The following is a 21,606-nucleotide window of genomic DNA, read 5'->3' as shown; positions in this document are numbered from 1 at the left end:
AGAGCGGGACAAAGGATTCCCGCCTTATGCAAAAGATATAGAAAGGGGTGGAGCAGAACAAAGGGAGGAGAGGAGCCATCATGAAGAATCCCCCAGCTACCCCCTGAGCTGGAACAAGAGCCGTACCAGGGGAAAGAATTGTGCCCAGGCCTGGAAGGTCTCCAGTCTGACTTACTGAAGCATCTCTGAGGGTGAGATTATCTGTATTCAGTTTGATTAGACACAGATTTGCACATTTTGTTTTATTTTGCTGGGTGACTTACTTTGTTCTGTCTGTTACCACTTAAATCCGACTTTCTGTATTTAATAAAATCACTTTTTACTTATTAATTAACTCAGAGTGTGTGTTAATACCTGGGGGAGCAAACAGCCGTGCATCTCTATCAGTGTTATAGAGGGTGAACAATTTATGAGTTTACCCTGCTTAAGCTTTATACAGGGTAAAACGATTTATTTGGGTTTAGAACCCGTTGGGAGTTGGGCATCTGAGTGCTAAAGACAAGCACACTTCTGTGAGCTGCTTTCAGGTAAACCTGCAGCTTTGGGCAAGTAATTCAGCCCCTGGGTCTGTGTTGGAGCAGACGGGAGTGTCCGGCTCAGCAAGACAGGGTGCTGGAGTCCCAAGCTGGCAGGGAAAGCAGGGGCAGAGGTAGTCTGGGCACATCAGGTGGCAGCTCCCAAGGGGGGGGTTCTGTGATCCAACCCGTCACAGGGGGCTTCTCCCCATGCTGCCACCTTGTGAGGTGCCAACATGGGGGAGGGGATGAAGGGAGTGAGTGGAGCCGGTGAGGGCCCAGCCTGAAGAGAAGGGGGCGAGCCTGCCAAGTCTGGGGTGGAGGGGAGCTCTGGGTTGGGCTGACTTCTTGGTTGGGATTTGATGTAAATGCTGCCTTCCAGTGTTACCCGGGGGGGAGGGGGGGGGTAAGTCCTCTCAGTGATTAACCATGCTGGGAGCCAGCGACCCACTGGAAGGGAAACTGAGGCAGCAGATCGGCCTGAAGCCAGGCTAGATCTGTCCCTGCTTCTGTGAAAGCAGGAGCCAAGACTCCAGAATCATAGCCTGGAGGATGCAGAGACGAGAGCTGGAGCAGGGCTAATCCCCGGCTCCAACACCCCAGGGAGCAGCTGCAGCACGCTGGCATGACTGAAGGTCACCACTCCTGTGCGGCGAGATGGGCTCTGAGGCAGCTTAGCTGCGTGAAAAGGGATTAACCGCTGAAGAACGCAGGTGCGCTGGGATTGGAGCTAGCCCCAGTCGGGAACGAGAGAAACAGCAGCAGCTGGTGTTTCTATGCTGCTTTCCGGCCCCAGGCACGTCACAGCCTGCGTCGCTCTGCAGCCACTTCTGGGGTGGAACACGGCCACTGTTCGACCACGTCCTGGATCCAAGAATCTGTGATCTGTATCCAAGTTCCACAGCTCAGTCCCCACTGTGACAAATCCCCGTGCAAGGGAGAAGCTAGCTCACTAACCCGTGCGCATAAAGGGGTCTGGGACGGCAATCCTCCAGAAGCCCAGCACGCTCCCCCTTGAGCTAAAGGAGCACTCCTGCTGCTAGCAGCTATAGTAGGTCTCTCAGCCTCTGTTTCGGCCAGCCACTAGAGGGAGACGTCACACCATTACTTGCACTGGAAAGGCGCTGGAGAAGAACGCCAGATAGGAGCCAGAACATACCCATCTCATTTGGGACTGCACAAGGACACCAACAAAGCAGCAAAGCCACATGCCAGAGACAGAAAATATCGCCTTTATTTTGGAACAATTGCCCTGTTTAAAGCGACAATGGAGGTCAGCCATGGGCTCAGTGTCCCGCCGAGAGGGGTCTGAGTTCAGGGTACAGACACCAGCCGAGCGAGCAGCACGCGCAGCGCCAGGCCTTCCACCAAGGGACCTGCGGCAGGAAGGGATCGGACGTAGCCCTGTGCTGCAACTCGCCCCCTGCCCCTGGGGAAGGGGTGACGCCCACAGACACTGAGCGCCCGGGCCGTATTGCACAAGGATTGTTAAAGCTTTCTGCTCTCAAGCAGGTGCCTTTGAGCGGCAGGAGGCCGGGGCCGCCCGGGAGAGCACCAGAACATCCTGCAGTTGGGGCAAACCCACCATCCTGCAGCGTCCCCCTGCCCCAAATCCTTCCCCAAAGGCAAGAGCCAAAGCTCTGTGTGTACCACTCCCCCAGTTCCTCCTGCTCACGGGGCTCTCCCAGACCCGCCGCGCCACACGCTGCACCAAAGATCCTTACAAAAGCAACAGCGTTCGTTTCGGCGCCGCCGCCCGTCAGAGCCGGCGTCTCCTTATCTAAGCCCCGGCCTCAGAGACGTGCCCGCGCCCTTTCTGAGCAGAGCTGGCTTACCAGGGAGGTTACAAACAGCACGTAACAAGGGAATTTGCCAAACTCGCTCCCACTGGAAGTCCATCCATCCTGTAGCACCTATTCCCACACGCTGCCAGCACAGGGCCCCTTTGTGTCACCAGAAAGCAACAACACACTTTTTGTAGGACCTACATATAAACGCTGCATTGCATAACACCCCTGCTGGGAGCGTCCAGGGTGCCCTTTTTTTTTTTTTCCTTGGATTGTTTGATTTTAAACGTCCTGCCCTTCCAAAGATCTGATTTCTGTGCAGGCCCCTGCTGGAAATGAATCCAGCGCAGAGGAGAAATGACACCCAGCTACTTTTACAGACAAGAGTACCGGGATTTGCCTTGTTTCCTTGGCCCTGTCAAAACTTGGAGTTTCTCATATTTTCTTTCGTTTACACCCAGTTTCCATTGTTGTCCCCGCGGTGCTCAAGCCGAGTGACTCTTAGGGCTACACTTGGGGGGGATCGATCTAAGTTATACAACTTCAGCTACACTATTCGCCTCACGGCGGCGAGTCGACCACCGCGGCTCCCCCGTCGCCTTCGCTTACTCCTCCTGCCGAGGTGGAGTACGGGGATCCATTTATTGCGTCTAGACGATAGATTGATCCCCCGCTAGATCGATTACCACCCACCGATCCGGCGGGTAGCGTAGACGTGGCCTTAGGTGGGGCTGGAGGTTTTCGAAAGGAGACTGGAGCCATCTGTCTTGGATGATTTAGACCCAACGACTCCTGCTGCTCGACCGGGGGTTAGGGCAGACGACCTTCACGCCCCCGTTCCCCTCAGCCGGGAAAAGCGAGGTGTGGCCGGGGGAAACGGCTTTCCCACAGGCACACAGCAAACCGATGGCCAAACCAAGACGGGGACCCAGGAGTCCTGACTCCCAGGGCCCTGCTCAAACCACTTGGACCAAGCTGCCTCCAGCCTCCCTCAAAACCCATTGGAAAGGATTGTCCCCCCAGTGGACACGACGATTAAAGTCAGCCCGTCCCTATCTAAGTCCTCTGGAATCTGATGTCCCACCTAGCCCCGTGCAATGCCCGCTGCTGTACCAAACACTTCAGAGGGAAGTGTGAAACCCCCACAGTGCACCGTTATGTGTGTGTGTGCGGGGGGGATTTCTGCCTGACTCCAGCTGCTGATCACTCTGTGCCCTGAAGCATGAGGATTGACGGTCCTTATCACTGCCCTCCCAGCCAGTGCAATCTGGGCAAATCACAGACGAGCGCTGAGCCTGATTCTGTCAGGGCTATTCTAGGGGACGGCTTGATCAGCTGGCAAGCGCAAACGGGCCAAATGCCCACTTTTGTCAAAAAAACGAGGTGCAGAGGAACATGCAATGGGGGGGGGGCTGCGATGCCAGCCCTGCGCAGGGGGAAGCCAGGGCTCACACAAGCAGCAACCCCAGCCCTGCGCAGGGGGCAGGCAGGGCTCGGGCAAGCAGCAACCCCAGCCCTGCGCAGGGGGCAGGCAGGGCTCGGGCAAGCAGCAACCCCAGCCCGTGCCGGGAGCAGGCAGGGATCAGGCAAGCAGCAACCCCAGCCCGTGCCGGGGGCAGGCAGGGATCAGGTAAGCAGCAACCCCAGCCCGTGCCGGGAGCAGGCAGGGATCGGGCAAGCAGCAACCCCAGCCCGTGCCGGGGGCAGGCAGGGATCAGGTAAGCAGCAACCCCAGCCCGTGCCGGGAGCAGGCAGGGATCGGGCAAGCAGCAACCCCAGCCCGTGCCGGGGGCAGGCAGGGATCAGGTAAGCAGCAACCCCAGCCCGTGCCGGGGGCAGGCAGGGATCAGGTAAGCAGCAACCCCAGCCCGTGCCGGGAGCAGGCAGGGATCGGGTAAGCAGCAACCCCAGCCCGTGCCGGGGGCAGGCAGGGATCGGGCAAGCAACTCAGGCCAGACCTGGGGGGGGGGGGAGCCCTCAGGCCAGCCCTGTGCAGTGTCCCGTTTTCCCTTTGGGAACTAGAGTCACCCCAGGCATCTGGGAGGAGCAACAAGCCACCTTCTGCAGCAGATCTGAGCTCTCTCTGTCTCTCTTGTAGGATGGGGCTGATTCTCCCTCCAGGACACAATCAAAGGCCGCTCTTACTGTGACACCCGCTCCAGCTAGTTCTACTTTGCAATCTCCAATTCCCTGTCTGCCCCAGAGCCGGGTTGTTTGCTCTGTGCCCCTCACTCAGCTGGGCCGGCAAACAGGGGGTCAGTTTCACCTCTTGAGTCTACTCAGTTTCCTTTCTGGCAGGAGCAGAGGGCCAGGCCCCAGCACAGCAGGGGAAGGTTTATATCCAGGCCAGGACTAAACGCGTTTTCATTCAATGTCACAGAAACATTTCTGTCCGGTTTAGACGTTGTAAAACATCCAATTTTTATCTGTCTGTAGCTACACACCCACCCACGCCACAAAGCCCAGGGACCTTAAAGCAGTGTGACGCGATCCCTTTAAACGTCACATGTTCAAAGGGAGGCTGGTCTAGCAAACAACAAGGTGATCTTACAGCAAGGAGACAGGAGCCCCGCAAAGGGCGTCTAGCAGCCCCCAGGATGCGACTTGAGCCTGGAACAAAGGCGACATTAAATAACACCACCCTCCCGGGCTGGTTTTCGGAGATTAGAATGTGTAATTTGCTCTGGAGATGAAAGCAGCGGAAAACCGGATTAAATTGCTGACCTGGAGTAGCCTTGGGCCCCTGGTGCTTAGCTGTGACATCCCCCAGCCCTCTCCATTAGAGCGCAGGCATTTCCGAGCCGTCAGATCTACGTTAGCTGCCTTGATTAGGCTAGTTTTAAAAAAGATGCATTCAGACCCCTGCTCCTGCACCCACTGAAGCCAACGGTGCAGCTCCTGCAGATTTCAGTGGGGCAGGATCAGCCCTGAACGAGGAGGATTTTAAGCTCGATGGTGCAGGCTGCGACAGAGCTGTGATTACTGGAAGAGTCTCCCTACCCCTGTAGCGTTGGTTCCTTCCGATCACAGAAGAGGGGCGGGTTTCCTCCTCTTTTTGTGCTTTATTGATCAGTGATCTCTTGTGCCCAGCGATTGTCTTTCGCATCCTAAAACGATTGTGATGCATTTTCCCCTGCACCGTACGTGTACTGAGTCAATATTCACAATAAAACGGGGGAGCCCTGACTTTCCTTCACGCCTAGGGTGACCAGATGTCCAGATTTTATAGGGACAGTCCCAATTTCTGGGTCTTTTTCTTATATAGGCTCCTATTACCCCCCACCCCCTTCCTGATTTTTCACACTTGCTGTCCGGTCGCCCTACTCACGCCTCCAGAGTGCGTTTAAAAGGGGCAATGCAGAGGGCAGCGGGTTAGATCTCTGCAGACAGGCAGGGGAATTTCCTCACGGACAGTTTAACTCTCCCGCATGGAAATTCCATTATTCTGCATGTGCAAGGTCTCAGAACTGCTCCCTGCAGAGACAACGGTTAGGAATGAGCCCGGACATGCACAGGCATTGAGCGTGCAAAGATACACACACACACACGAGTGAAAGCTGGTTCCAAACACCAGGTTCCAACAGCAGCGATCAGCCCAAGTGCAAAGCTGAGTTACAGATCTGGGTCCGGGCTTTCCCCACATTCAGACACTGCAGCTAATTCTCCTCTGGTAGGCAGAGAAACCCCAGATCAGGACACCCCAAAACGCTCTGGGGTCCATCTCTGCACCAAGCTCCCTTGTATAGTCGTTTCTTCCCCCCTCGATCTTTTTCTGAGCGACTCTGCTGTGTAAGTACGTAGCTTTCCCCAGCAGTCAGTCCACCTCATCGCAATCGAGTGTCTAGAAAGACTGCAACCGCATCCCATGGACGCATCTCAGGAGCATTACTCTCCAGACATGTGAGCCACTCTGGGACCACACACAGCAGGAGGGTGGAGTGGAGGGAGGGTTACTGAGGGGCCCTGGCCGCTCTCGACCTGCCACCGGAGAGGATCAGCTCTGCCTGTTTCTGTTTTGCTCAGGAAAGACAATCTATACCACAGCAGCATATATCACTACCTATTGCTATGGGTCATCTGAGTGCAAGGAACCTACATCGTACACACAGGACCTACTGAGACATGACAGCCAGAAATAAAGCAGCAGCTCAAAGGCGTTATTCTAGTACAACATTTAACATTCTCCCCGGACACCTGGGTTCCGATCCGGTCCCTGATCTCTTCTCCCGGCAGCTGGGGGGGTGGAGGAGAGCCTGGCTTAAAGCCCTTTGTTGAAGTAGACAGTCTCCATGTGGGGGTTCTTCTCCCGGACCAGAGCTTGGACTTCGGGCTCCAGGCGACTCACTCGCATCGAGCTGCGGAAGGGAGACAAACCCATTCAGAGAGGAGGCAGGGAGGGCAAGGAACGTGTGACGACCGGTTGGAGAGGTGTCAGGACGTCTCCCCTTCCGTACGGGTGGGAGAATGCTCCAGTCAATCCATCCTCACCCAGCGACTTTAGTCTGCACACAGATTCGGATTTGACTGGATCTCTCGGTTACGCAGAAGCTCCCGGCAAATGCACAATTACACAGCAAGTCTCAGCCTACGGGCTGGCTCGCAAGCTAGCTGCAGCCCGCGAGTGGCCGCCTCCGGCACGCGGGAGCGTTTCTGCCCTCCCAGGGGCCGGCTGAGCCGTTTATCAAGAAGAGGAGGCAGCAGCAGAGCAAAGAGAATCCAAGACGGTGGCACAAACGTTTCCTGTGCCAGCCGTTGCTAACGGCCCTGCAGAGACCAGCTGCCCAGAATGCCCGTCTGCCTCTCTTAGCAAGAACCAGGTCAAGCACAGGATGGGGCTGTGCATCCAGAACCACAGGGACCCTGAGAGGTCGTCGAGCCCTGTGCGCTAGGCAGGACCAAGTAAACCTAGACCGGCCCTGACAGGGGTTGGTCCAACCTGCTCTTAAAGAATCATGGACGATCAGGGTTGGAAGGGAGCTCAGGAGGTATCTAGTCCCCCCCCCCGTGCTCAAAGCAGGACCAACCCCAACTAAATCATCCAGTGACAACCCACAACCCACCTTGGAAGCCTGTCCCACAGCTTAACTCCCCTAGGGTTAGCGAGATGTTCCCAAAATCCAACCTAAATCTCCCTCGCTGCAGATGAAGCCCGTTCCTTCTTGTCCTACCTTCAGTGAACATAAAGAATAACTGATCACAGCTTCCCGCTTCTCTAACTGGTGCAAAAGTGTCTCCAGGGCTTGAGGGAGCAAAGATGTCTTAAGCCAGTGGTTCTCAACCGGGGGTACGCCTGGGACGATTTAGTTGGGGATTGGTCTTGCTTTGAGCAGGGGGTCCCTTCCAATCCTGATCTTCTATGATTCTATGAGTACCTGGGGGTACACAGAGGTCCTCCAGGGGGTGCAGCAATTTGCCTGGTTTCACAACAGGCTACAGAAAAAGCACCAGTGAAGTCAGTACGAACTAAAATTTCATCCAGACCATGACTTGTTTCTCCTACACTGAAATGTAAGTACAATATTTACATTCCAATCGGTTTATTTGATAATTATATGGTAAAAGGGAGAAAGTCGGCCATTTGTCAGTAATGGTGTGCGGGGCCACTTTTGGGTTTTTAGGTCTGATTTTGGAAGCAAGTCGTTTTTAAGTGAGGGGAAACTTGGGGTACGCAAGACAAATCAGACCCCGAAAGGGGGACAGTCGTCTGGAAAGGTTGAGAGACACTGTCTTAAACCACCTTGGTGCATCCGTACACACACAAACCCCCACCCCAACTCCTAGGCCGTGCGGGACATCGCTCACAGGCGCACAGAGGGCCCGGCGAAGACCGGCCAACCCCTACCTTTTCTGTGGGAAGAGTGCGCAGCACAGCGGGGTCGCGAACACCAAGCTGCAAAAGGAGAGACACCGAGAGCAGAGCTGATTTCTAACGCCTCCATCCGGGGATTGCTGCAAAGGCCGAGAACGGCGGGAACGAAGCAGCATCCCATGGAATGAGACGCTAGGACTGGGGAAGCACTGGCATGAGAGCCAGAAAGCCCCCCCCTGCCCAAACATGCCCGCTGCAGGGAGGCAGGACGGACCAGTGGTCAGGGCTCCAGGCTGGGACTCAGAGTCCATCTGTAAGGCGGGGCTGTTACACCTTCTGCCAGGGGTGTCTCAAGGATAAACACCCCAACAAAAGCAAGGTGCCAACGGACCCACAGTAATTAGGGCTGGATGAGACAGAGAGAGACACTGCCCTGAAGGAAATTCCATTCACCCTCCTCTGCCTTCCCCAGATGAACCTCCCAGCCAGCTTCCCTTCCCCTCCCCAAATTACTCTAACGGGGCAGTTGGCTGCTGATCTGAACTATCCAGACCCCTTGTCTCTGCTCCGCTGCGCTGGAAACCTCACCAGACACACACACTCCGGTGAGTTTTATCCCTTCCTGCTGCCAGGAGGGTGGAAATACAATCAGGGTCTCTTGGCACTCCTGCTTCTGGCCCGACCTAGGAAGCCTCATGCCTGACAACATCCTGCAGCAGGGAGTTCCGCAGGGTGTGTGCACACCAGGCAACGCAGCCAGGGCTGCCCAGAGGATTCAGGGGGCCTGGGGCAAAGCAATATCAGGGGCAGCTTCCATTAAAAAAGTTGCAATACTATAGAATACTATATTCTCGTGGGGGCCCCTGCAGGGCCCAGGGCAAATTGCCCCACTTGCCCCCGCCGGGTGGCCCTGAAAGCAGCAGTCTGACCACTGACTTGGTCTGAATTTCCTGGCCATGAATTTAACTGCAAAATGAACGACGACGGGGAGTGGGTGGGGAAGGAGCCTCCGAAGGAGCTGGCTTCACTTCGAAGGCTCACGGTGGTTCCAGTTTGATCCCACCCGGTTTGAAGCAAATGGTGCTTCCAACGCCGAGACCAGGCTAGCGAACCCTGGGGAAAGTCGCCCCCGAGTGGCCTCTTCCCTTCAGCTGGGCTGGGCGAGTTTCCCCGATTTGCAGCCATCACTTACCAGAACCCCACCAGTCCGACCTGCAAGGGAGCGTTCAGCCAGGGGTATCGCTACACGGAAAGACAAGGGGCTTTGGGTTAGCAAGAGGGTTATATTGGGGGGGGGGTCCCTTATACATCAAGGCCAAGGGGACAGGTCAGAGGGCTCAGCACTATACACTGCGGGGCACTAGCGGGTGATCCACGCAGAGCTGCCTGCTCCTTTCCCGGTTCCCAGCTGGCTCGGAAAGGCGCTAAAGGTCCTTCCTAGGGTTACCTCTCCCCAGCGGCACTGGTGGGAGTTGCCCGGGGGTTGGTGCCCCACCACGAATGGGGCGGGGGGCCCAGGAGACGATCACTGTCGGAACCCGGTCCAGACCATGACAATCCCCGGATCTCTGTGCGCACACAGGGCTCGGCCCTGCACACAGCTGGCAGGTAGGACCGGGGTCTGCCACTTCTCCCCAGAGCCACGGTCCATCTCCTGTCTCCGCTCAATCTCGCACTTAAGGGTCTGTCTACACCGCGCCCCGACTCTGACTCAGGTTTGAGCCCTTTCCATCCACACACACATCAGCCTGATTCGGGTCAGCGAGCGCTCAGGGCCCGGGTCCTAGAACCCAGCTGGGAGTGTGGGTAAAAGCCACTCAGGTCCAAGCCCTGTCAGTGTGCAGTGTGGACACAGCTCAAGCCACATCTCTGTGGATGCAGTAGCACGGCTGGGAGAGCCAGGCCCAGCAGTTGTAAGCCCAGGATTACAATGCAATGTGGGTCCTTAAGCCCGGGTTTGAAAACACCAAGTGGACAAGCCAGGTCCCCCAGCCCTGGGTTTACAATGCAGTGCAGCCATATCCTCAGAGGAGCTTTATACCGTCCCCATCAGCCGGACTGACATTAACCCTCCTGCCCCACTGCACCGGCAGGGGCGGGCTGGAATCCTGATCCTCCCAGGGAGGTGGGCAGATCTCGGGGCGCTCCCATGAACCCCAGGGGACATGGAGAAATGATGCCCTGTGTGCACACAGGCGCCAGCCGTAATGAGAGGGGACCCCCCAAGCCACGTAGACGGGGTGTCATCCAGCCCCCTGGAGAGGCTGCTGGGGTGTGGCTGGGCAGGGAAAGCCCCGGTGGCCCCGTGCCGGGGACTTACCTTCAGGAAGGCTCTCTTCTCCAGGGCGTTCATGATCACAGGAGGGATGGCTAGGAGGGGCGAAGGAGAAGGAAATTAACAGGCGCCGCTAACTGCAACGGGCGTCGCTAGCAGGAAGCGAGGCAGGAGTTTGTGATGCCCGAGCACAGGGCGGCCCCGGATCCGGCCAACGCGCAGTGCAGATCTGCCAGGGAAGTGACTCACCCATGGCAGGGGCAGCCATGCCGATCCGGGACACCACCACCTGAGCAATGGCTTGCTGGGCCGCTGCCCTCGACTCCCCCAGCCGGTTCCCGTCCTCATCCGTGACGGGGATCCCAAACTTCAGCTCCCTGCGAAAGAGACAGAGCAGAGTCCCTTACCGCTACCTGCGTGCCAGGACACAGATGGACCACAGTTAGGGAGCCTGGCTGGGGCAGAGGGATGGGTAACGGGGCACAGAGCCATTGCCCTCCACGGGCTGTGTCTGCAAACCGTGTGAATGGGTGAGGGGGTCTCAGCCCAGCTCCGAGGGGTCAGCTCACTCGTTAGCGGTCTCAGCAGAGTGTCCAAGGACTGAATTCCGCCATGGCAGGTGTGAGGTTCAAACTGGCGTGAGGCTCACCATGATGCCGCCTGTGCCATACTGGGTCTGTGGTTGGCGAGAGGCTTTCATACCATGACTAATCTCTGGGAAATGACCATTATTGCAGTTCTATAAAATAAAATGAATCTCATGCTTCAGGGCATGTGCTGACCAGCTGCGGGGGTCAGGAAGGAATTCCACCTGTCACAGCACTGCACTGCTGACCCAGTGCAGTATGAGGAGGGTCTAACCCCCTCCTACAGCATCAGATTGTGGTTACTGCCCGAAGCAAGGTACCCGGCTAGACGGAGCCATGTCCTTCAACAGCATCTATTTCCCCCGTTTGCAGAGCTGCTCTGTTAGGGTGAAGGCCGCTTACCTCTGCCGCATTAAAGGAATGTTGATGCAGTTAGCAGCTGCCACAGCAGCAAAAGGCACGTAGCGGCCAATAATCGATGGTAAATGCTGCAGAGGGAGAGAAGGGAGAATCACACGCCCAGGAATGAGACTACAGGAGGGTAGAAGGAAGAACAGTCTAGTGGTTAGAGCACAAGGCTCGGTTCCATTCCTGGCTCTGCCTGGGCCGGTCATTTCATCTCTCTAGGCCTCATTTCCCCGTCTGCAAAGCGGGAATAACGACTTGTCCTACCTCTGTCTTGTGTGGTTAGACTCCCAGCGTGTCAGGGCAGGGGCGATCTGTCACTGTGTGTCGACCAGTGCAGCACCTGGCGCCCTGATCTTGGCTGGGGCCCTGAGGGGGGCTGGAAGCGGCTGCTCCATTCTCCAGTGGATTCCAGTTGGATCCCGGGGCTCGTCTTAGAGCTGTCGGCCCTGCTCTCCCTAACCCTGCGGGGCACAACTCTGGGGAGGCTTGTGGACTTACACCCAGCAGGAGATCAGAATCGGGTCTGTTATTGTCTGCCTGCGGCGCTGGGTCAGCTGGGGCAGACACACGACATGGGGCATTAAACACCTGACGCAGGAGGACGGGTGAGAGCAACATGCTTGGGCCTTCCCCAAGCAAGACACCATCCTCCACCCCCAGGGCTCCTCCCAGGGCTAGGAGAGCCCCTGGGTTACTCCTGGGAGGCCGGGCGTGGATGCAGAGCGGCCAGGACCCATTGTCTGTCCCTGCTGCCTGCCAGAGTACGAGTCCTGCAGCGTAGAGCCCGGGCGGCCCCTCTCCCTGGACCCCGGGCCAGGCGTGCTCCGACCCGAAGCGGGGCTGGGCCCCCTACCTTGGTGAGAGATTTGAGTCCCAGCGCCGTCACGACCGCCCCGGTGGTGGCGCTGACGTAGGCCGTCCCCAGCTGGCTGCAAAGGAAGCAGGCAAGTCCAGTGAGGCCGGGAACCCGCTGGGCAGCCTGGGCACAGGACAGCAGGACGGGGCCTCGTCCTGCCAGGCTGCCTGCCCCGCGGTGAGCCTTTCCCTCCAGGCATGGAGGGCGCCCCCCGGTGGCCTGCCCCGGTTCTGTGTAGCCGGGGACCAGCCCATCACCCCAGCAGGGAGCCCGCAGCGCTGCCTTCCAGCCCGACCGGCCCGGGCAGGCAGCCAGGGTGAAGGCAGCTCAAGCCAGCACGTTGCAAGCGACAGGCCGAGGCTGTTCTTAAAGCAGCCGCCTTCGCACAGCACACGGCAGTGCCAGGGGGAAGGCACCGGCCCTGCCCTGTGGCACCAGTGCCCCGTACTGTGCGGCTCCGGCTCTGCCGCTCCCTTACCCGACCGTGATGGGGGCGTCTCCGCTCCGGTTAGTGTAGTTCACAATCGCGTTGAACGACTGGTTCACCCACTGCCAGAATAACACCGCAGGCGTCGTCCTGGGGGGGAGGGAGGAGCACGTCGGAGGAGGGAGAGGCGAGGTCCCGAGCGGACGGGAGGCAGGAAGTGTGGCTGGTGGAGTTAGCGCGGATCAGCCCTCCCCACCCACACCATGGACCCCTCCGCCTGGGATTCTCCCCCGCCTGACCCCTTGCTCGTCGCTCACACCTCAGACCCCTACCCCAGGGCTTGTGCCTAGCAGAGTCCCCTGCCCTTCGCTGCAGCACTGTGCCCCAGGGAACCTACCGGGAATGTTAACCTGGTGGCACCCTACCAAGGGACACTGCCCATCCTCCGCCAGGGCTTGTGTGGTCCAAAGTGTAACAGGTGTGGTGATGCGCTGCCCCTGATCAGGCTTAAGGCCGGCAGGGGGCGCTGGAGGGCATGGGGAAGGGCTCCCTGCCCCGGGCCAGCACGGGGTGGTGGAGAGGTCAGGAAGGTCCCTGCCGCGGCCAGCAGAGGGCGCTGAAGGGCACGGGGGGGGGTCCCCGCCCCGGGCCAGCAGGGGGCGCTGAAGGGCACAGGGTGGGGGTCCCCGCCCCGGCCAGCAGGGGGCGCTGCAGGGCACAGGGTGGGGGTCCCCGCCCCGGCCAGCAGGGGGCGCTGCAGGGCACAGGGTGGGGGTCCCCGCCCCGGCCAGCAGGGGGCGCTGCAGGGCACAGGGTGGGGGTCCCCGCCCTGGCCAGCAGGGGGCGCTGAAGGGCACAGGGGGGGGTCCCCGCCCCGGCCAGCAGGGGGCGCTGCAGGGCACAGGGTGGGGGTCCCCGCCCCGGCCAGCAGGGGGCGCTGCAGGGCACAGGGTGGAGGTCCCTGCCCCGGCCAGCAGGGGGCGCTGCAGGGCACAGGGTGGGGGGTCCCCGCTCCGGCCAGCAGGGGGTGCTGCAGGGCACAGGGTGGGGGTCTCTGCCCCGCAGGGCTCACGTGCCTGTAGAAGGTGAGCATGCAGCCGGTGATGGTCATGTTCATGGGCACCTGGGCCGACATGCGCCCGATCAGGATCATCTTCTCCCCGGTGTCGGGGTGGAAGGCCGAGTCGTAGATGTATTTTGCCCGCCAGAGCTGGTCCTCCGTCAGATCCGGTGATACCGTCCCTGACCTGCGGTGGTGCCGGGCAGAGGGAGCCGTGACTCCCCCGTTCGCACCGGGGCCCCCCCACACCCTGTGTGCCGCCTGCCCTCACTTCCAGGGCAGATCACCCCCAACCCGCTGCTCCCGTGTACTCCTTACTGGGAGCCTCAGCAGCCGGGAATGAGCTGGCGGCTCCAGCCAGCACCCCTGGCCGAGCCGGATGTCTCCATGGAACGAAAGCCCCACCGTGGGCTCCTTGGTGGGCGTCTCTGCTCTGGATGCCCGGCTCCCCCTGCCACCACAGGTTACTTCTTCCCGTGGGGAGAAGGCTGGTGCCACCTGGCGTCCTCCTGCATCTCCCCTCCCCACGGTGCCAGCTCCACAGGCTGCCGCTGGGATTCCCTCCCACCCTCTGCCGTGCCAAGCCTCCCTCTGGCCTTCAACCCCCGAAGCCACCTGTGCCCCTTCACGCCACTGCACTCTGGCTCCTGCCTGTGGCTCCAAGCACTGCCCGCATACAGGGTCCAGGCAGCAGAAGATCCCCCTCCTCTCCTGCCAGCTACTGCCCAACCCTGCAGAGGGGACACCCGCCTCGTCGCCCCCTTCCCGGGAGGGAGCCAGGACAGCTTGCTTGAGCCAACGGCACAGACCAGCTCCCGGCCCCGCTGCATTCAGGGCGTCACCCCCAACCCCACCACTAGGGGGTCACCATGGCATAGCGGCCGGATTGCAGAGCCTCCCTCAGATAATGTGTCCTCCCCCCACCCCCCACCGCTCCCCAACCACGGGAGGGGAAACTCAGTCCGGACTTCACAGCCAACCTGTAATTCTCAACCACCCTCCGGGCGTCTTCCAGCGTCGCCGCGGACAGCAGGAGGTTGCGGGGGTCGGTCACCATGAAGAAGTGCTTGGCTCGCCCCTGGAAAGTGCGCTGGTCCCATCGCGGCTCCCGGAGGTTGATGTGCAAGGGCAGTTCCTCCGACATCCTCTGGGGGGAGACGGCGAGCGGGGAGGTTATGAGCAAGGATGCCGTGCAACCAGCCCAGGGGCGGCCCTCCCTCCATCAGAGACCCCCAGACACACAGGTGGGTTCCCAGCTCTATTGGGGCGGGGTCCTTCCTCCACTCTGGGGGCAATTCATTCCCATGTGTCCTGAGCCGCCGGGGGGGGCCCAGAGGAGGCTGTTCAATCGCTCTGCTGCATTGTCCCAGCACAGGGCACTGTCTCCTTCCTGCCAGGGACGTCTTGGGATCCCTCGCTCACCCGGAGAGGCCCTGGGCCTCTGTGATCAAAGAGCTCTGCCTCCGTTCCGTCCCCGTCGTTCCCCCCGGCTCAGCACGCACCCGCAGCGAAAACCTCCAGCAGCCAGCCTGGATCCACCCAGCAAACAGGAAATCTCAAAGCATGTGCACACGGACCGTCCCCTTACCCTGCCCTTGGCGCTGACGCCCAGACTCCTGGGTTCTATCCCCAGCACCGCCCCAGAGTCGTCATGTGCCCACGGGCAAGTCCCTTCACCTCCCCGGGCCTTGGTTCCTCCCCCTGGGAAACGGGGCTAACGCTCCCCTACCCCAGGGGGACGAAACTCAACGCTGCCTGAAAAGCGCCTTGAGGCGCCAGAGCCGAAGGTGCAGCAGACAAGCAAAGGGTTAATACGGGGAGCAGATTCTTCGGCCAGGGTCCGGAGCCTGGGGGGAGGGAGAGCAGGATGCTTGATTCCCCCCACCCCCTCCAGCGGGACCCACACCCACTCCGGGCAGCACTCAGTCCCCTTCTAGTGGGGGCTGGGCTCCTGCAAGAGGGAGTCTGAACCCCACACTGGCAGCGACGGGGTTACGGGGAGCCCAGCCAGTTCTGTGGCACCTGGGGGGATGAGGGCAGCTGAGGATTAGACCCGGCTGGGGAGAACCAGGCTGGGTGGGTCCTATGCAGGAAGCACGGCGGGGTCGCTGCGGGTGAGTCAGAGAGGAGCGCTGCCGTAAGGAGCTTAGCCCTGCGGACTGGGCCAGCGGGCAAAGAGCAGCTGGCATGAGGGGGGCCAGGCAGCCGACGGAGACGTTAAGGAACCACCAAGAGCAGGAGCCTTCAGCTGCCGGCTGGCGAGAGGCTGCCCAGGAAGCCAGGACTAGGGGGTGAGCCTACCCCGCGAGTGGGCCATGCAAGGAGGGAAACTGAGGCTGTCACCCAATTGCAAGGGAGCACACAGAGGTTGCTACAGCCTTGGATACCAGAGCGTGCTTGGCCTTAAGAGCCAGAGGGCTCCGGTTCAACCCCAACGGCTGCTGACCCACCCAGGGGTGCAGGGTGACACCAGGCTGTGCTGGCAAGGGGGGCTGCGTGGGGGGGTCCCTGGGGCACTGAGAGACCCTCAGAGGTTCAGACTGGTTCCATAAGCATATCCAATCGGGGGGGGAGGGGTCTTCTCCCAGCCAAGCCCCGAGTTGGGGTGACGGACATAAGCAGGGGAGCGCGAGCTCAGGGCGTAGAACAGCCCTGTGGCTGGAGCAGAGGAACAGGAATCCTGCCCCCTTCTGGTGAGTGCTGACCCCCAGCTGCCACATTCCAACCCCAACTTCCTCCAAAGTTACTTGCAGGCGCTGGCGGAGGCCCCGTCTCCCCAAGCGATAAAGGGCAGAACCCAGCAAAGTTGCGTCTCCAGAGAACCGGGCCCGACTCTGGCCTCACACACCCTGGTGTCAATCCAGAGTGACTCCTCTGCAGTCAGCGGTGTGCCAGGGGCGTATCCCTGGGGTAAGCAAGAGTCAGGTCCTGGCGCCCTCCCGCTCTTTCCGTTCCTCTTTTGCCATCTGGCTCCCAGCTAAAGTCTGTGCATTTCCCCCTAGCAACCAGAAAAACCACCGGCCTCCAACTCCCTGCATCTCGGAAATGTCAGCCCTCCCTGGCAGCTCGCCCCGGATTTACTCCAATGCTTCTAATGCTCTCCAGCAGGAATAATCCCTGCGCAGGAGGAGGGGACGGCCGGTTGTCATGAAACGAATTGGACGCAGGAGCCTGCCTGCGGCTGAGCTGCTAAAGCCCTTATCCCCAGGTTGTTTTGTTCTGTTGTTTTTAATACTTGCGTTTCCCCAAAGCAGGCGAGTGCCGTGCAGAGAAGCGACTGTTTCACCCCGAGCCGGTGGCCAGAGGGCATGAGGCTGCCCCAAATGGCGAGCGCTGGGGAGAAGGGACTGCAAGGTGTGAAATCAGGACCCACAGTCCATTCTGAGGGGTGAGCAAACCTACCAAGAGAGGTGCTGCGTCTGCTACCTCCATCCCCCCTCCCGCATTTGCTAGGCTGCCCAGGAGCATCTGGGACGTCGGGCCGGATCCTGATCTCGCTGACATCAGGGAGTCGCTCCTGCAAAGTCACTTTGCCGTCTGTGTGAGCGAGGTCAGATGCTGGCCCACGGCCCCGTACCTACTGTGGGCGCAGCCTGCCCCCCCAGGCAAAACCTGGCTCCCTGAAACAGGCCTCAGCCAGCAGCCCGACCCCCAGACAGGAGGAGGATTTGAACTCCAGGCCCTACTCTGCAAATAGCCCCGATTTCTACCGCCTCGTGCCAGGCCCCCCAACACAGGGCCATGTGCTAGCCAGCGTCTCAGCTCCCTCAAAGTCAGTGGGGCTTCCCTGGGCCGTCGGGTGCCAAGTCTGTCTCTTGGTCAGACAGCAAGATGAAGAAACTAGCACTAGAAAGGAACGACTGGAGCATCCAGTCGTCCCCCCCACCCTCGCCCTCCGGACAGGCTTGTGCCCTACGCTACATATGCTAGGCTGCCCAGACGTCCCGATATTTAGGTGTTTGTCCCGATATTTCGCTCCGCCGGCAGACCCCACCCCCAATGTGTCCCGATATTTTCTTCCTCTCATCTGGTCACCCTAACATATGCCCAGGGCCTTTTCCCAGCTGAGTGTAAATGACCCAAGGGGGCTGGCTCCACCACTCCCCAGAGAAGACTCTTTCCTTGGGGAACGGGGTGGAGAGACCAACAGAGGCTGCCGCAGAAAGCAGAAGATGCAGAGGAGAAGGCTCCCGCGCCCGTGGCTGTGAGATTGCCAGGAAGGGAGTGGAGCGAGGCAAGGACCAGAGGCAGGCCAGGGCTGAGGCTGGTCTCCCGTCTCCTCTCTGCCCACCCTCAGGGGACTGGCCACTGCTCTTAGCACCATCTGCCTGGGAGCTGCAGCATGGCGAGGGAGGGGGGAAGAGGTTCTCCTGCTATGATGCACCCAGGACCCACAGTTACTCCAAACCTAGGAGGATGTCAGGCGAGTGATTCTGGCCTAGCCCTGGCAGCCAGCACTTTCGCTAGCCCCTAGGCCAATGCACTAGCCACCAGCCCCACTCTGCCGCTCGCCCCTTGCCTGTGTTGTCCCAGGCGCCTGCTGCGAAATCCCGCTGGGTCACAGCTCCCTGGGATGCTCCAGCTAACCCGGGCCGGCTGGCAGGGGCGCGAACCCCCGGCCCGTGGGGGCGCTGCGCTGAACCCACTCGTGCTCTGCGGCGTCACGGCAAAGCCCGGCAGGTTTGACGCGGGAGGGGCCCAAACCAACCCCCACTTCAGCGGCCAATGCCCCTGGGGCCCTGCCTGAGTCCTGGAGCCCAGCCCCGCCCCGCCCCGCCAAGGGCGCAAACCCAGCCCCGGAGCCTGGAGCTGACATGCCGGGCGGGGCACAAGCCCAGGCAGATGGCACAAGGTTGCGCTGGCCGGCTGCTGCCACCGCGGGGGGGGGGTAGGGAAGGGGAAGCGACCCCCCCTCCGCCAGCAGCGCCCGTGGGGGGGGGGCTCCGGGGACGCGTGGGCTCCCGCTGGGCACCAGTGGATCCCGGACACCTCCCCGCGCCCAGGCAGCCGCACGCACCCCCGGGGTGCGGGGCTGGCTCCCGGGGCGGCTCCGACTCACCGGCTCGCTGACAGCGCCGGCCCCCGCCCGTCGTCCGGCCCCCGGCACCAGCCCAGTGCGCAGCGGCGCCGCGCCCAGGGCGCGCAGGCCGGAGGGCGGGGAGCGCAGCTGGAAGGGGCCGGGCACCGGCGGGGCGGAGCCAGGCGGCTCCCCGCGCTCCAGGCTCCGGGCGCACGGGCCGTGCCCAGCCGAGGGGGGGCCGCGCGGGCTGCGAGGCCGGGGCTGGATGCCCGGGCGGGGGGGGGGGACGGACCAATCCTGTTCCCATGGCCCCCGGCGAGGGCAGGATCGGGCCCGACGTGATCCGTGCCGCGGATCTCTCATGCCCCGGGCTCCCGTCCCCGCGCTGGGGCAGTTTGGCACCAAGGGGGCATTTGCCCCCAGGAGAGGGCTGGCAGGGCGGCCGCCTTCCCCTGCCCGGGGCTCCACCGACCGCCTGAATGGGGGGTGCCAAATCTGTGCCACACTTAGGGTGACCAGACAGCACGTGTGAAAAAGCGGGATCATTTTAGGTGGTGTCCAGAACGGATCCAAGTCCTCCCCCCTCCCAACTGCCTTTTAAGCCAATCAGTATTTTTAAAATAATGTAAAAATGGACTGGAAACAGTGTTTCCCCATATTACACAATATCACTATTGTAAGAAAACGGTATTTAACTGAGAATATAAAAATGTATTAATACTCTTTTGACTATGGAAACAACCCAGCGCTCTTGGGTCAGTAACCCCCAAAGGCAAATACTTTCTAAAATGAAAACAAAACGTAGCCTCTTCTTTTGCGACGTCGTTCAGTGGGGGGTGGGGCTGCCCCTTGCCCAGCCTGGGGCAGGAGTGGTGACTGCAGGCTGGGGGTGTCACGAATCCAACACTCACCCAAGCCCCAGCTGCTCAGGTCCAGATTCCAGGAAGCTCCGTCACGGCTCCCGGTGGGTGCCAGGGGGGTGGGGGGAGGAGCTGCCATCACATGTGCGCCTCCTCCCTCAGCAGGTGCAGCAGCTGCCTCAGCCTGCCGGGGGCCCCACTGCCTTTGCTGCAGCCCGCAGTGGCCAGTGAGGGAGCGCAGCGCAGAGCAGCAGGGCAGCCACCCGCTGTCCAGGGTGCAGGGACGCTCCGGGGCAGGCAGGCAGGGCCATGGGAGAGACCCGGCCCTGAACATTGGTGGAGCCGGGCTGCTGGGCCCTGAATATTGCTGGAGCGCGGGCACCACAGGCCCAGTATAACTCACCGCCCCGGTACGCCTGCATTTCATGCTTAGCCTGTTGTTTTCTTTTGTTCTCTGCTTGTACAGCACCTAGCACTCTGGGGGCCTGGCACATGACTGCAGGCTTCTGGGTTCTGTCCACCGTTCAAGATGACAAAATAATAATCAGTTAACGAGCTAGTGTTAATTTAGTAAGTCACTACGCTGCAATTAGCTGCCTGATGTGTGTGGCTGTGTTTATGCGGGTGCATGCTTGCACCACCACCAGCCTCTACGGGATGGAATCCAACTGTGCACTGTGTGGCCGACACCCTGTACTGCTAAGAGGTACTGAGGATTCTCCGCCAGCTGCGACCCTGTGGTTTCAGAACAGCAGAGTCCACATTCTCTCCTGGCAGTCGCTCCTGGATTTGCCCCGCTGAGGGGACAGGTGCTGTGCTGGGTGCACTTCCCTAGTGATCGGAGAAACAAGCTGATCTTTCTTTCTGGACACAGAGAGATGTAAATAACCAACATTTCCCTGCTTCCACCCCCCCCCCCGCCAAATCAAGCAATTTCTGATTTCTCCTTCCTCTGCCCTTGGATTTTCGGCACCGGGTCTCCCCGATGGCCTTTGGCAGCAGAGAGCTGCTGCTACAATCACTTCAGAAACGCTCCAGTTATTAACTCCAATCTGCCGTGAAAGGGCGAGCGGCCAGGGAGGGGCAGCTCTCCTCTCTGTGTGCAGCAGGGAGGGGGCTGCCTGTGGCAACCCCTCCAGCCCGGATTACTCTAGTGGGAGGTGCCAGGCTGGCAGAGGAACGATCCACCCCCTGGAATATTAAGGCGTCCCCTGGGCAGAGTGCCCCACACAGCTGGCCAGGACAGAGGGTGGCATGAGAGACGCTCCTGAGTCGCCAGCGTGACCGGTGGCACCGTGTAAGTGTGGGGCAGATGCAAGGACCCATCCCAAGGGTGTCTAGGGCCATCTCTGCCCAGGGCTGGATGTCTCGGGCGAGACGCTGGCATGATCCGTTCCAGGCAGGTTTGTGTGGATGGAGAGGGAGGAGGCATCTGTCTGTCTGTCTGTCTGGCGTGGCACCAGAGATCCTAGCAAAGCTGGGAGGGGAAGCCTATCTGGCGCGACCAGCCCCTCCTCCCATGGGAGCAGGATGGGGCCCTGCAGCCGTCACTCTGGGAGTCTGGCTCAGCCCCAGTTAAAGGTCCTAGCCCGCTGACTCCCCACCTTCACCCATCCAGCACCCCACAACCCCTCACCTGTCCAGCCAGAAAGACAAGGGTGGGCACGGCCCCCTGGACTTGGGCACGGCCCCGGGAATGCCGGGCACGGCCCCCTGGACTTGGGCACGGCCCCGGGAATGCCGGGCACGACCCCCTGGACCTGGGCACGGCCCCGTGAATGCCGGACACGACCCCCTCGACCTGGGCATGGCCCCGGGAATGCCAGGCACGACCCCCGGACCTGGGCACGGCTCCGTGAATGCCGGACACGACCCCCTCGACCTGGGCACGGCTCCGTGAATGCCGGACACGACCCCCTCGACCTGGGCACGGCCCCGGGAATGCCGGGCACGACCCCCTGGACCTGGGCACGGCCCCGGGAATGCCGGGCACGACCCCCTC

At 60.6% G+C, this 21,606-nt stretch overlaps 1 protein-coding gene across 1 annotated transcript; it reads right to left on the bottom strand.

The window, feature by feature from the left end:
- Positions 1-1,726: 1,726 nt before the first annotated feature.
- On the bottom strand, positions 1,727-18,878 carry SFXN3 (sideroflexin 3). Its single transcript, XM_045024230.1, has 11 exons — positions 18,784-18,878; positions 14,705-14,871; positions 13,741-13,911; positions 12,716-12,814; positions 12,235-12,310; positions 11,376-11,461; positions 10,636-10,763; positions 10,432-10,481; positions 9,304-9,353; positions 8,145-8,192; positions 1,727-6,657 (listed from the first exon to the last, which is right to left on the bottom strand). The coding sequence occupies exons 2-11, from the start codon at positions 14,866-14,868 to the stop codon at positions 6,561-6,563; spliced, it is 969 nt and encodes a 322-aa protein (XP_044880165.1). The 5' UTR covers positions 14,869-14,871; positions 18,784-18,878; the 3' UTR covers positions 1,727-6,560.
- Between the last annotated feature and the right edge of the window lie 2,728 nt (positions 18,879-21,606).

Source organism: Mauremys mutica, chromosome 7 (assembly GCF_020497125.1).
Source record: "Mauremys mutica isolate MM-2020 ecotype Southern chromosome 7, ASM2049712v1, whole genome shotgun sequence".
In the NCBI taxonomy this organism is placed as follows: domain Eukaryota; kingdom Metazoa; phylum Chordata; order Testudines; family Geoemydidae; genus Mauremys; species Mauremys mutica.
This window is presented reverse-complemented; position numbering and strand designations above follow the sequence as displayed.